At 45.4% G+C, this 15265-nt stretch overlaps 1 protein-coding gene and 1 pseudogene across 1 annotated transcript; both read right to left on the bottom strand.

Moving 5' to 3' along the window:
* Positions 1–1073: 1073 nt before the first annotated feature.
* LOC125540552 lies at positions 1074–2630 on the bottom strand (annotated as a pseudogene).
* Positions 2631–3158: 528 nt separating this feature from the next.
* LOC125540537 (probable leucine-rich repeat receptor-like protein kinase At1g35710) lies at positions 3159–6872 on the bottom strand. The gene is made up of 2 exons (XM_048704156.1): positions 3656–6872; positions 3159–3520 (listed from the first exon to the last, which is right to left on the bottom strand). Exons 1-2 carry the CDS (start codon positions 6870–6872, stop codon positions 3159–3161), a joined length of 3579 nt encoding a protein of 1192 aa, XP_048560113.1.
* Between the last annotated feature and the right edge of the window lie 8393 nt (positions 6873–15265).

Below are 15265 nucleotides of genomic sequence, written 5' to 3'. Positions count from 1 at the left end.
AGACATGACTTTCAATCCGTGTGTCAAAATTCAGATCCGTTTTCATCGTTGAAACCCTCGCGACGTGCTCTTCGAAAGTAGATCCCACATGGGGATGTTTCGGCGAACTAGTCTTCCTGCCAACTAAACGTCAATGTGTGTGTAACTAGACTACATTGCCGCGCCAACTGAGCATATATGTATGTAACTAGTCCTGCCAACTAAATATCAATGTGTGTGTAACTAGACTACATTGCCGCCTCGATTGTGCATATGCGTGTGTGCAATTAGTGTCCTGTCAACTAAACATCAATGTGTGTGCAACTAGACTTACATTAAAAGCCAACTAAGCATATGTGTGTATAACTAGTCTTCCTGCCAACTAAATATCAATGTGTGTGCAACTAGACTACATTACAAGTAGGGAGGATGGTTGCACATCTACGACTAGGTAGTTGGCCACGGCAGTAGACTAGTTGTAAATCAGGTTGTCATGGTTGTTGCGTTGCAACCACATAGGAAGTTGGATTATGCAGCTCTAAAATTTTATTTTAAAAAAAGTTGCACCATGTAGTACTAAAGTTGCACAACACAGTATTAAAGTTGCACTATATAGCTTCAAAATTGGCATAAAAAATGCATCGAAACATACCCATGCTGGATGTAATTTTAAAGATCTCGATGAGGAGTCCAAAGGTGAAAACGGATCTGAATTCCGATACAAGGTTTGAAAAATATGACTTTTTAAATTTTTGTGAAAGGTAGTTAAATCAGTCACATGCAGAGAGAATGGACATCACGTACTATTTTTCCCTTTAATTATATTCTCTGGCCCACTATTTTAAAGAGCAACAGTCCAAAACCAGTTCAAATGATTCAACACAGTCCGCATATGATCTATGTCCGCACGGAATCGAGTGGCCTGGAGCCGGCCGCTCGGTTCTCCCAAACAGTGTGTATGCACTTTTTAGATTTTAGGAACTTTTTAATGAATCGACGGTAGAGATGCTCTTAGTCAAATGAAAACCTTGACTTATTTGAAAAAAAAAACATTGACAAACATTGACTGCCCGCGCGCGGGGAGCTGTTTCCTTCTAATCGTAGGGTCGGGCCGGGGTCCAGTGCGGCGGCGTAGGGCTGGAATGGGCGGACACGACACGCGAGTCCAGCAGCTCGATGGTGCGCGCGAGCTTGACGCAGCGGGGCGCCTTGTACTGGTTGATGGACGCTCCCCTGGAGACGGCGTCGTCCATGAGCTCCTCGAATGTGCTGGGCCAGATGACCCGGATCTCGAGCGGTCCGATCGACCCGTCTGTACACCGCGTTGAGGACCTCCTCCATCCCCAGCAGCACCCGTCGAGGGTCTCCTTGTGCACCGCCGCCGTGCCCCTGCCCGTCTTCAGCCGCTCCCAGTGGATGACGTAGTGCCCCGGGATGCGCCCGGTCCACGGCGGGCTGCAGCTCGGCCTCGTCGGTCTTGTCCGTCTTGACGGAGAGCAGCACGTTCTCCCGGCGGACGAACCGGAACTGCGGTGCCGCGTTGTGGAAGCCCGTCAACCGGAGCACGTCGCCGACGCGGTACCGGTTCAGCCCGGCGTACGTGGTGATCACCACCTCGTACTCGTGCCCCGGCTCCACGAGCTGGCCCGCGTCCTCCAGGACTCGAAGTAGGCCGTGGTGGGCATGATGGTGTAGGACACCTCGGACGGGCCGCACAGCGGGCGGAGGTTGATGCCGAAGTAGCACTCGGAGGACGCGTACGAGTGGGACACCATCGGCAGGCCGCCGCCATAGTACTCCAGCGCAGGGACGTACAGCGCCGGTCACGATGACGTCGAGGTACTTGGTTCTCGGCCAGATGCGCGTGATGATGCCGGCACATTCGCCCTCGCAGCACGGGTCCCGGACGAACTGGGCGAGCTTGGGGTCCGGATGGCAGAGTACGCCGGCGACCGCCTCGCGCACGGACGCGCCGGCCTCGATGTCAGAGGCGAGCTGCTCCCAGTTGAGCTGGAGGAAGCGGATGGCGCGCAGCAGACTGGGCGCGAACACGGCACCCATGCGGAGCACGTGGTGGCGCCGGCGACCGCCTCGCGCACAGACTCATATCTCTTTGGATTATTTGTTGACCGCGCGACAACAATATGAAAAATTGTCTAGTAGTTTGATCAATATGCTTTACTTATGGTTTCATATTTCTTGCATATTTAAAAATAGATAATGTAACTCGTTGTGCACTTAGGATTGCATATTTACCGGCGAATTACAGGGGAATTTATGGAAAGGTTTCTTAAAAAGATGAAGGCATCGACACAAGATTATAATGTTGGTCCATCACGTGAACCCCATGATGCCCCGTCTTCGGCACATGAACCAGATGACGATCTCGCACAAACAAACAATGCCTCGACATATGAACAACATTTACACATTGTTACAGTGGGTTCATCTCAAGCTCGAAGAAATCAATTTTGGTAAGAAACTTTACTACCAAATATTTTAAATTGTGTATTACTTTTATGTATATCATTGCTTGTTATCCATCCCTTGCATAGTGTACATGTGGCTAGTATAGTGTATATGTGGGCACCGGGACATTTTTGTTCTGGGTCTGCCCCTGTTCCCGCCCGAAGCCAGCTACCCGCATTCATGCTGGCTCAAAGCCGACTTCGCTCACTGGAGCCAACATTGAAGCGGCTCAACGGCAGAGAGCACCGCCCGCTGCGTAGGCATTCATCTGCCAGCGTACCTCCATTAAACCGGCACGTGTGCCGAGGAACCTACTCCGGCGCCTAAGTGCCACACGTTCGTTCCTGTGCCGACGAGCATTAAACAACTCTCCGGCTGGCTCCCCACATCCGCCTGAGATATAAACGTGTCCAGGCGCCGGGCTAGAACTGGTGCTTCTTTCAAAGTCCCATTATAAGGACATAACTAATGCATCAAGGCTAATGAACTAGTGGTCGTGGTCAATTTATACGTAATTGCTACATTGTACAATGTTAAAATCAAATCAAATGGTTTATAATGGTACGATTCTTACATTAGTACAGGTTTGCTAGTTCCATACATACCATTAGAATTCCTTTGTCGTGCTAGTTACCGAGGAAATGACACTTTTTGAGCAAGTACATAGGTAGCAAAGAAGAAACTACAAGACCTGAGTTCATTGCCCATAATCATAGGCACTGTTTTGCAGGAATCCTGAGGCCAGTATGCATATAATCAACATGATCTTCACATACTTTAATCACAGATAGCTCGTCACTGGCACGTCGTGCTGTTTGTCTGCTTGATGGGTTAGGCTCCAGACACCGAGCTGCAACACTGAGGATGTAGTATATTTCCCTAGCAGTTTCAGCATTAGGGACAATGAGCCTTGAGTCTAGCACATCTTGCAAGCACACATCATTATTTTTGGTGGACGACAAGAGAGAAAAGAGAAAATCTCCTGGATGGTATCCCATAAATAGCTCTAGAACAAGAACTCCGAAGCTGTATACATCACATTTCTCCGTCACATTCTCTGTATATGATAGCTCTGCAATTAATACCAATTAATTAGTGTATGTGTTGCAACTAAACAATTCAAGTTTCATTGACATCACATTTTACATGTATGTGCATATGTAGTGCCAAAACTATATAAGTATTTGATGAGGTTTATTTTTTTTACCTGGGGCAATATAGCCTTTCGTCCCAACAAGACTTGTGAGATTTCGACCATCAATATTGAGAATTTTAGCCATACCGAAGTCGGAGATGCAAGCCCTAAATTCCAGATCAAGTAAAATGTTGTTGCTTGTTATATCTCTGTGGACTATTGGTAATGAACAATCATGATGCATGTATGCCAAAGCATGAACAACATCTAGTGCAATATTTATCCGCCTTCTCCAGTCCAATTCAATTGCCCTTTCATTGTTCCTTAGTGTTTCTGCCAAGTTTCCCCTCTCCATATATTCATAGATAAGATATTTGCCTTGGCTACAGGAACAATATCCAAATAGTTTTACGATGTTTCTATGCCGAGTCTGCACCAATGCCTCGATTTCACTATTGAATACCAACTCGTTCACACAATTGTTATCTTCAATCATGTGTATCTTCTTCACTGCAAATATTTCAGATGTTGCAAGTTTGGCTTTATAGACAGATCCATATCCCCCAGTCCCTATGCAATGTGTTTCACTAAAATCATTGGTTGCTTCAACTATCTGTTTAAATACATCTTCCCCATCAAAATTCCAAATAGAGAATATTTTTTTGGGTGTTGATATATCCTCTTTAATTTTCATGGATTTCTTCCTTGCATTTGTGAACATCAACGCCGCCGCAACAAGAATAAGAGATACTAGAGTAATCATGGCTAGTACAAGTGTTTTGTATCGTTTCCTTTTCCCTCCACTCCAAGTTGTGTTATTGCAAGGAGGCAATCCTTTCACTATGCCACATAGCATCTTATTATGGATGAACCACTGAACTGGAGCTCCTTTGAAGAGCTTACTCTCTGGGACTGGTCCTTCCAATTCATTGTAAGACAAATCAATGGATGTCAAGCTTTTCATACTCTGAAATGATGATGGGATTACACCATAAAGTTCATTGTGTGAAAGATTCAAATTATCCAGCATTATCAGACCACTAAGTTGGCTAGGTATTTTCCCAGTAAATGAATTATCACTTAAATCCAACATGTCATGTAAGTTGTTCAACACCCCAAGCACTACAGGGATGTTTCCTTTAAAATTATTGTGACTCAAATTCAATGAGCGGAGCTTCAAACAATTCTCAATTGATCCTTGTACCAAACCACTAAGGTTATTTGATGATAAATCCAACAACTCTAGACTGGACAATGCTCCAAATTCTTGTGGTATGCTTCCATGGAATAAATTATCGGCAAGATGCAGCTGGAATAATCGTTCTAAATTGCCTAGTTCTCTAGGAAGCTCTCCTTCGAGACTGTTTGAGGAGAGATCAAGTACATTTAGCTGAGATAGCCTCCCCATACTTGCAGGTATTTTCCCTGTGATGTTGTTGTTTGATATGCCTAGCTTGGTAAGATGATGACATCCTCCCCAGTGATAAGACAAATGACCAAATAGTTTATTTGAACTCATGTCCATATAAACAAGATTAGGATGAACTCCCAACTCAGAGATATCACCTTCTATTTGATTCCTTTCAAGACGAACTCGAACTAGGCTTTTGCAGTTTCCCAAACTTGGCAATTGTCCATTCAGATTGTTATCAAATGCAGTTAAATTCTGGAGAAGGCCTCCAGCACACAACTCAGGTGGCAAGGGACCAGAGAAATTGTTTGCACCGAGTTGCAGTACCACAAGATTCATAAAGGTACCGATTCCTTGAGGAATATGTCCAGAGAGATTATTATCACCGAGACGCAATTTTCTGAGCTTAGTCAACTTTCTGAAGGCATCAGGGATGGAACCCGTGAGCTTGTTATTGCTAAGAGCCAATTCTTGTAAATCCACCAGGTAACTGAGTTCTCGGGGAATATGTCCGGTTAACTGATTACCATCAAGGCGCAAGCCAGTGAGCTTAGCCAAACTTCCAAAGGTACCGGGAATGGATCCCATGAGTTTGTTGTTGCTAAGTTCTAAAACTTCTAGATTCACTAGGTAACCAAGTTCTCGAGGAATATATCCGGTGAATTGATTACCATAAAGGTACAAGCGAGTGAGCTTAGTTAAACTTCCAAAGGTATTGGGGATGGAACCGATGAGTTTGTTCTCACTTAGATCCAAGTTCTCAAGATTCACCATGTAACCTAGTTCTCGAGGAAGATATCCATAGAAGTGGTTAGCATCAAGGCGCAAGATAGAGAGCTTTGTCAAATTTACAAAGATATGGGGGATGAAACCCATGAGTTGGTTGTTGTGAAGTTCCAAGTCTTCAAGATTTGACAGGTTGCCTAGTTCTCGAGGAAGATATCCAGATAATTCATTAACAAAAAGGTGCAACATAGTGAGCTTTGACATACTTCCAAATGTACTGGGAATGGAACCTGTGAGTTGGTTGCTGCTAAGATCTAACTCTTCTAAGTTTACTAGGAAACCAAGTTCTTGAGGAATACGTCCGGAGAGTTGGTTACCCCATAGGTACAAGCCTGTGAGGTTAATCAATCTCCCAATGGAATTGGGGATGGAACCAATTAATTTGTTTTTCCAAAGAGACAACTGATTTAAACACAGCAGGTAACCTAGTTCTTGAGGGATGTATCCGGATAACCGATTACCACCAAGGTACAATATTGTGATACTAGTTGATTTCCCTAGATTTCTTGGAATATGACCAGTGAAGCTGTTGTTGGATAAATCTATCCTAGCCAGCTTATTTAGGTAGCCTAGTTCAGTGGGGATGGGGCCAGACAAGTGGTTGGCTGAGAAATCTAACACGACCAGACTCTCTAGTAGTTTTATTTGGCTTGGTATTTCACCGGAAAGCTCATTCTCTTGGAGCATTAGGTGTCTCAGGTTTGGTAAGGATGATGCTAAAGAAGATGGAAAGGAGCCCCTTATCTTATTGTTGGAGAGTTGGATGCTCATCAGAGTATGCAGCACAGTGAAGTTGAGGTTGTCGAGCTCCCCTCCGAGCCCCAATCCGGCTAGAGAGATCTCGGTGATCACCTCCCGGCGCCTTGCTCGATGCTTGCTGCACCTGATGCCATGCCAGCTGCACGGCCATGCACTGTTGTTTGCACTTCCCCAGGATTGTAGTTGGGTTGGATGGCTCTGGAGTGTGGCTTTCCAGGCAAGGAGGGCCTCTGCTTGTTCTTCCAGGAGGGATGTCGCTGCCATGGTATGAGGAAACCATGTTATTAGTAGTAGAGTGATTGAGACGAGCTTCAGGAGAGGAGACATCTCCATGACTGGTCGCGGAGCAGGAGCAGCTCGCTATGTGGTAGGAATTTGTATGTCTGTGACTCTGTGTACGGTGCCACCTACCTGCACGATCTAGCAAGCACTTTGATAGATGTACAAAATTAACAGTGCCTCCAGGACTAGATGACCCAGTCGTCGGAAGATGACGGTCCAAGTTAATTTATCTACTTGATTGAAACTGCTAATTAATGTACAGTATCCATGAAGAAATCGTCTCCTGGTGTGCGGTCATAAGGACGAATTTTCTTTTGGCTTTACTGTAAAAAAAATCTCTTTCGGAAGTGATACGAGAATCTTGGACTAGGTAATTAAGCTGATTTATACTTTGAAGTTTGTTGTCAGCATCGACCGGAACAGATCGCGGACCAAGTACACTGCCCTTTCGGATATTCCTACATAGTCTTCCAGAACAATCCGCGGGCTTGCCAATTGGCATTGAAAATTTTGTAATGCATGCGTATGAGCATCTACAGCCGGACTTGGCAATTCTAGCCTGCAAACTGTTGGAAATATGAGCAATTTACCAAATGATTTTATTAACAGAAATACTAGATAAATCATGACTAATATAGTAGAAATAAAACAAGTCATGCGTTCCGATAGAGAGAAAGTAAATAGCTTCTGCATATATGAACCGTAGCCTATCATATATCTAAAGTAGACAGTATAGCAAGTAGCATATATGAAGTAGAACATATCATGTGTAGGACCAGGACTAGAACAAGGAACTACGGCATAACCGTTAACAGGAAAGAGAAGAACACGTACGGGACAGCAGCAGCAGAAGCGCTGGACTTGGGGTCAGTGTCCTCGCCTGCCATGTCGTCGAGGAGGTCGTGGACGTCGGGGAAGTAGTCGTCGGCGACCGGATCGTCCGTGATGAAGCAGCCAGTAGTCGCGCTGAGCGCTCCTCAAAAACTTTATCACCCTTCTCCCGTACAGGACTCAAAAGGTGCGGTTTCGGAGGCCTACTGTCCCGACCTGCGGTGCACGCCGTAAGACGGGATGGGGAAGAACGTAGCAGCAGCGCAGTGGTCGGAACTTTGTGGCGAGAGGAAGAGGAGCTTCTGTTGTGTCTCTCTGGAGAGGAGCGAAGAGGCGCGCCGTTCGAATTCAGTGTCGTGCGTGGCAAAAATTTAGATATCGGCTCGGCTCATTCCCGCAACCCGCGTCGCGTCGCGTCGGGACGTGGCGAGGCGGGCGGCGGAGGAGGAGCGCGCGTGGATATCCCTCTTGTTCTCATACTCGTACAAGTGGGGAAAGAACCTCCCTTATAAGGAGGTCCAACTCCCACTAAACTAGCAATGTGGGACTAAACTTTAGTAGTATCCCTTGCCTTGCACAAATGGGCTAAGTGGGCCTCTATGATTTATTAGGAATTTCTGAAATAGTTATTAGGCTACCCAAAATAGACTAACTTCCAGCAATCCCCCACCAGATCCCAGAGGCACACAGAAATTTGCCTTTGGTTCCAAAACACTGTTTTATATACCGGTACTGCAGTGGAAACTGTTAAGTTGAACTTCCACCTAGAACTCTATGCTACACTAGTAAGCAACTTGAACAGTGGACTGGGCCTTGAACTGCAAGTTTTCTGCGAATCTAGCTTCACATAAAGCCTTGACCGATACGTGGCTACCGTGGATCTTCCCCGCGGGTGGAGCTTATGCGTCATACTCCGTGACCTTTCATGAGTTTACTAGAGAGAACCCTACTCTCATAGATTGCGACGTTTGACAATCAGACTCATATAGGTGTGTTCTTCAAAAGATATTATGCAGGATAACATCTTTGCTTAAATAAGTCACTTAGAACACATTAAGATATACATCAACCTGCCATGCAGATTAGGAGAGTATTGCATCTTCATGGAGTGGTGTTGTGAATAGTAAGGATACTCTCCTCTCAGTTGACCAACAGCTTGTCTTCCACATCTAATTCACGGGATCTCCGATCACAAAGAATAGGTTACCACTGTGAACAACTCATATTGTGGGTCTCATACCCATCTCCCTCGATGCATTATCTATCACATTACGTGATAGACCCTTGGTAAAAGGATCTGCCAGATTTTTAGACGTTTGGATATAATCCAAAGCAGTTACTCTGGAGTTTTTCATTTTCCTAACAGATTTTAACCTTCTCTGAACGTGTCTTGATGACTTCATGTTATCCTTTGAGCTGCTCACTTTCGTGATCACAGTTTGACTGTCGCAGTTCATAAGGACACCCGGTACAGGTTTCTCAACAACCGGCAAGTCATTCAAGAGCCGGCGAAGCCAATCTGCTTCAACCGTAGCTGTATCTAGTGTTGTGAGTTCTGCTTCCATTGTTGACCTCGTTAAGATGGTCTGCTTGCAAGACTTCCAAGAAACAGCGCCACCTCTATGAGTGAATACATAACCGCTTGTGGCCTTTATCTCATCAACATCTGAGATCCAGTTTGAGTCACTATACCCTTCAAGCACCTTTGGGTGCTCGGTGTAGTGAATTCCATAATTTGCAGTGCCTTTCAAGTAACGCAAAACTCTCTCTAGAGCTTTCCAATGCACATCTGCTGGTTTTGAGACAAACCGACTCAGTTTGCTAACAGCAAAAGAGATATCAGGTCTTGTATCACTTTCTAAGTACATAAGCGAGCCAATAATCTGAGAATATTTCAATTGATCTCTAGCAATTCTTCAATTCTTTCGAAGTAACACACTCGTATCATATGGTGTTGGAGAGGGCTTGCAGTCACTATAGCCAAAGCGACTCAAGATCTTTTCCACATAGTGAGATTGAAGCAATGTAATTCCATCATCATCGTCTCTCAACAACTTGATGTTCAGAATGACATCAGCCACTCCTAAATCCTTCATCTCAAAACAACGAGATAGGAAATCCTTGACCTCCTTAATAATATTCAGATTTGTTCCGAAAATTAGTATGTCATCAACATACAAGCACAGGATAACTCCCTCGCCCCCACCATGGCGATAGTACACACATTTGTCAGCTTCGTTCACAACAAAGCCTGCAGCTGTTAAAGTTCTTTCAAACTTCTCATGCCACTGTTTGGGTGCTTGCTTAAGTCCGTACAAAGACTTCAGCAACTTGCACACTTTCCCTTCCTGACCATCTAGTACAAACCCATCTGGTTGTTCCATATAAATTTCCTCGTCCAACTCTCCATTTAGGAAAGCAGTCTTAACATCCATTTGATGAACGAGAAGACCATGCGAGGCAGCTAGTGAAAGTAGAACTCGAGTAGTGGTCAGTCGAGCCACAGGTGAGTAAGTATCAAAGAAGTCTTCACCTTCCTTTTGGGTATAACCCTTAGCCATGAGCCGAGCCTTGTACTTCTCAATAGTACCATCAGGCCTAAGCTTCTTCTTGAATACCCATTTGCATCCTATAGGTTTGCACCCATAAGGACGATCAGTTATCTCCCAGGTTTCATTCGCCAAGATGGAATCCATCTCGCTACGAACCGCTTCCTTCCAGTAGTCAGCATCTTCAGATGCATAGGCCTCTGAAATAGAACTGGGAGTGTCATCTATGAGATACACAAGAAAATCATCACCAAAGGACTTTGCAATCCTTTGTCTCTTGCTCCTAGTAGGAACTTCATTGTTCTCCTCCATCGGACTTGCAAAGTGTTCTATCGAAATGGCAGGTTTAGTAATTGTAACTGGTTCCTGATTCGATGAATTAGGCATCTCCTGATTAGATGAGGTAGCCATATCCTTCATGGGAAAGATATCTTCAAAGAAAGTTGCATCATTCGACTCCATGATCTTACCGACATGCATGTCAGGGACCTCAGATTTTACAACCAAGAATCTATAGCCAATGCTATGAAAAGCATATCCCAGGAAAACACAATCCATAGTCTTTGGTCCAATCTTCCGCTTCTTTGAAATTGGAGCATTGGCATTCGCCAAACAACCCCATGTTCGCAGATAAGAGAGTTTTAACCTTTTCTTCTCCCATTCCTTGAATGGAGTTATCTCTTTGTTCTTTGTGGGGACTCGGTTCCGGACATGACATGCTGTCAATATCGCCTCCCCCCACCATGCCTTGGAGAGACCCGATGTATCTAACATGGCGTTAACCAAATCAGTTAGAGTACGGTTCTTTCTTTCGGCCACCCCATTTGACTGAGGTGAGTAGGGAGGAGTCCTCTCATGGATTATACCATGTTCCGCACAAAAAGCATCAAACTCATTGGAAAAATACTCTCCACCACGGTCGGACCTAAGCCTCTTGATTTTTTTGATCAAGTTGGTTTTCCACTTCAGCTTTATAGATCTTGAAAAAGTTCAAAGCCTCATCCTTAGATTTCAGAAGATGCACACGGCAGTATCTAGTGGAGTCATCAATTAACGTCATGAAATATTTCTTTCCATCTTTTGTCAACACACCATTCATTTCACATAGATCTGAATGTATGAGCTCTAGTGGTGCAAGATTTCTTATTTCCGCAGTTGTGTGAGACTTACGAGGTTGCTTAGCTTGCACACACACTTGACACTTAGATCCCTTTGTTGGGGAATGTTGCAGAAAACAAAAATTTTCCTACGGTTTCACCAAGATCCATCTATGAGTTCATCTAGCAACGAGTGATCGGATGCATCTACATACCTTTGTAGATCGCGAGCGGAAGCGTTCAAAGAACGGGGATGAGGTAGTCGTACACGACGTGATCCAAATCACCGGAGATCCTAGCACCGAACGGACGGCACCTCCGCGTTCAACACACGTACGGTCAGCGTAACGTCTCCTTCTTGTTGATCCAGCAAGGGGAGAGGAGAGGTTGAGGAAGATGGCTCCAGCAGCAGCACGACGGCGTGGTGGTGATGGAGCTGCAGTACTCCGGCAGAGCTTCGCTAAGCACTATGGAGGAGGAGGAGGTGTTGGAGAGGGAGAAGGAGGCAACCAAAGGCGTGTATCAAAAAGCCCTCCTTCCCCCACTATATATAGGAGGGCCAAGGGGGGGGCCGGCCTAGGAGATCCAATCTCCTAGGGGCGGCGGCCAAGGGAGGTTTCCCTCCCCCCCCCCCAAGGCACCTAGGGGGTGCCTTCCACTTGTGGGACTCTTCCCCTTTTGGAAACCCTAGGCGCATGGGCCTCTTGGGGCTGGTGCCCTTGGCCCATGTAGGCCAAGGCGCACCCCCTACAGCCCATGTGGCCCCCCGGGGCAGGTGGCCCCACCCGGTGGACCCCCGGGACCCTTCCGGTGGTCCCGGTACAATACCGGTGACCCCGAAACTTGTCCCGATGGCCGAAACTAGCACTTCTATATATAATTCTTTACCTCCGGACCATTCCGGAACTCCTCATGACGTCCGGGATCTCATCGGGACTCCGAACAACATTCAGGTTACTGCATATACATATCCCTACAACCCTAGCGTCACCGAACCTTAAGTGTGTAGACCCTACGGGTTCGGGAGACATGCAGACATGACCGAGACGACTCTCCGGTCAATAACCAACAGCGGGATCTGGATACCCATGTTGGCTCCCACATGCTCCACGATGATCTCATCGGATGAACCACGATGTCGAGGATTCAAGCAACCCCGTATGCAATTCCCTTTGTCAATCGATATGTTACTTGCCCGAGATTCGATCGTCGGTATCCCAATACCTCGTTCAATCTCGTTACCGGCAAGTCACTTTACTCGTACCGTAATGCATGATCCCGTGACCAGACACTTGGTCACTTTGAGCTCATTATGATGATGCATTACCGAGTGGGCCCAGTGATACCTCTCCGTCATACGGAGTGACAAATCCCAGTCTTGATCCGTGTCAACCCAACAGACACTTTCGGAGATACCCGTAGTCTACCTTTATAGTCACCCAGTTACGTTGTGACGTTTGGTATACCCAAAGCACTCCTACGGTATCCGGGAGTTACACGATCTCATGGTCTAAGGAAAGATACTTGACATTGGAAAAACCTCTAGCCAACGAACTATACGATCTTATGCTATGTTTAGGATTGGGTCTTGTCCATCACATCATTCTCCTAATGATGTGATCTCGTTATCAATGACATCCAATGTCCATAGTCAGGAAACCATGACTATCTGTTGATCAACGAGCTAGTCAACTAGAGGCTTACTAGGGACATGTTGGTGTCTGTTATTCACACATGTATTACGATTTCCGGATAACACAATTATAGCATGAATAAAGACAATTATCATGAACAAGGAAATATAATAATAATGCTTTTATTATTGCCTCTAGGGCATATTTCCAACAGTCTCCCACTTGCACTAGAGTCAATAATCTAGTTACATTGTGATGAATCGAACACCCATGGAATTCTGGTGTTGATCATGTTTTGCTCTAGGGAGAGGTTTAGTCAACGGATCTGCTACATTCAGGTTCGTATGTACTTTACAAATATCTATGTCTCCATCTTGAACATTTTCACGAATGGAGTTGAAGCGACGCTTGATGTGCCTTGTCTTCTTGTGAAACCTGGGCTCCTTGGCAAGTGCAATAGCTCCAGTGTTGTCACAGAAGAGTTTGATTCGGCCCCGACGCATTGGGTATGACTCCTAGGTCGGTGATGAACTCCTTCACCCAAATTGCTTCATGTGCTGCCTCCGAGGCTGCCATGTACTCCGCTTCACATGTAGATCCCGCCACGACGCTCTGCTTGCAACTGCACCAGCTTACTGCCCCACCATTCAAAATATACACGTATCCGGTTTGTGACTTAGAGTCATCCAGATCTGTGTCGAAGCTAGCGTCGACGTAACCCTTTACGACGAGCTCTTCGTCACCTCCATAAACGAGAAACATTTCCTTAGTCCTTTTCAGGTACTTCAGGATATTCTTGACCGCTGTCCAGTGTTCCTTGCCGGGATTACTTTGGTACCTTCTACCAAACTTACGGCAAGGTTTACATCAGGTCTGGTACACAGCATGGCATACATAATAGAACCTATGGCTGAGGCATAGGGGATGACACTCATCTCTTCTATATCTTCTGCCGTGGTCGGACATTGAGCTGAGCTCAATTTCATACCTTGAAACACAGGCAAGAACCCCTTCTTAGACTGATCCATATTGAACTTCTTCAATATCTTATCAAGGTATGTGCTTTGTGAAAGACCTATCAGGCGTCTTGATCTATTTCTATAGATCTTGATGCCTAATACATAAGCAGCTTCTCCAAGGTCCTTCATTGAAAAACTCTTATTCAAGTAGGCCTTGAATGCTGTCCAAAAGTTCTATATCATTTCCCATCAAAAGTATGTCATCTACATATAATATGAGAAATGCTACAGAGCTCCCACTCACTTTCTTGTAAACACAGGCTTCTCCATAAGTCTACGTAAACCCAAACACTTTGATCATCTCATCAAAGCGAATGTTCCAACTCCGAGATGCTTGCACCAGCCCATAAATCGAGCGTTGGAGCTTGCACACCTTGTCAGCATTCTTAGGATCGACAAAACCTTCCGGCTGCATCATATACAATTCTTCCTTAAGGAAACCATTAAGGAATGCCGTTTTGACGTCCATTTGCCATATCTCATAATCGTAGAATGCGGCAATTGCTAACATGATTCGGACGGACTTTAGCTTCGCTACGTGAGAAAGTCTCATCGTAGTCAACCCCTTGAACTTGTCGATAACCCTTAGCGACAAGCCGAGCTTTATAGATGGTCACATTACCATCCGCGTCTGTCTTCTTCTTAAAGATCCATTTATTTTCTATGGCTCGCCGCTCAACGGGCAAGTCAGTCAAAGTCCATACTTCGTTTTCATACATGGATCCTATCTCGGATTTCATGGCTTCCAGCCATTTGTCGGAATCCGGGCCCGCCATCGCTTCTTCATAGTTCGAAGGTTCACCGTTGTCTAACAACATGATTTCCAAGACAGGGTTGCCGTACCACTCTGGTGCGGAACGTGTCCTTGTGGACCTTCGAATTTTAGTAGCAACTTGATCTGAAGTTTCATGATCATCATCATTAACTTCCTCTCTAGTCGGTGCAGGCACCTCAGGAACATTTTCTTGAGTTGCGCCATTTTCCGGTTCAAGAGGTAATACTTCATCAAGTTCTACTTTCCTCCCACTTACTTCTTTCGAGAGAAACTCTTTCTCTAGAAAGGATCCATTCTTGGCAACAAAGATCTTGCCTTCGGATCTGAGGTAGAAGGTATACCCAATAGTTTCTTTAGGGTATCCTATGAAGACGCATTTTACCGACTTGGGTTCGAGCTTTTCAGGTTGAAGTTTCTTGACATAGCATCGCATCCCCAAACTTTTAGAAACGACAGCTTAGTTTCTTCCAAACCACATAATTCATACGGTGTCGTCTCAACGGATTTCGACGGAGCCCTATTTAAAGTGAATGCGGCAG

Source organism: Triticum urartu, chromosome 2 (genome assembly GCF_003073215.2).
Source record: "Triticum urartu cultivar G1812 chromosome 2, Tu2.1, whole genome shotgun sequence".
NCBI classification, from domain to species: Eukaryota; Viridiplantae; Streptophyta; class Magnoliopsida; order Poales; family Poaceae; genus Triticum; species Triticum urartu.
The sequence above is the reverse complement of the archived record's forward strand: the minus strand, read 5'-3'. Positions and strand labels throughout refer to the sequence as shown.

Coding starts and splice junctions, on each gene's coding strand:
- LOC125540537 (XM_048704156.1), bottom strand. CDS start 6,872: ATGGAGATGTCTCCTCTCCTGAAGCTCGTCTCAATCACTCTACTACTA. Junction 3,521..3,655: donor GAAAGGCTATATTGCCCCAG/GTAAAAAAAATA, acceptor TATTAATTGCAG/AGCTATCATATACAGAGAAT.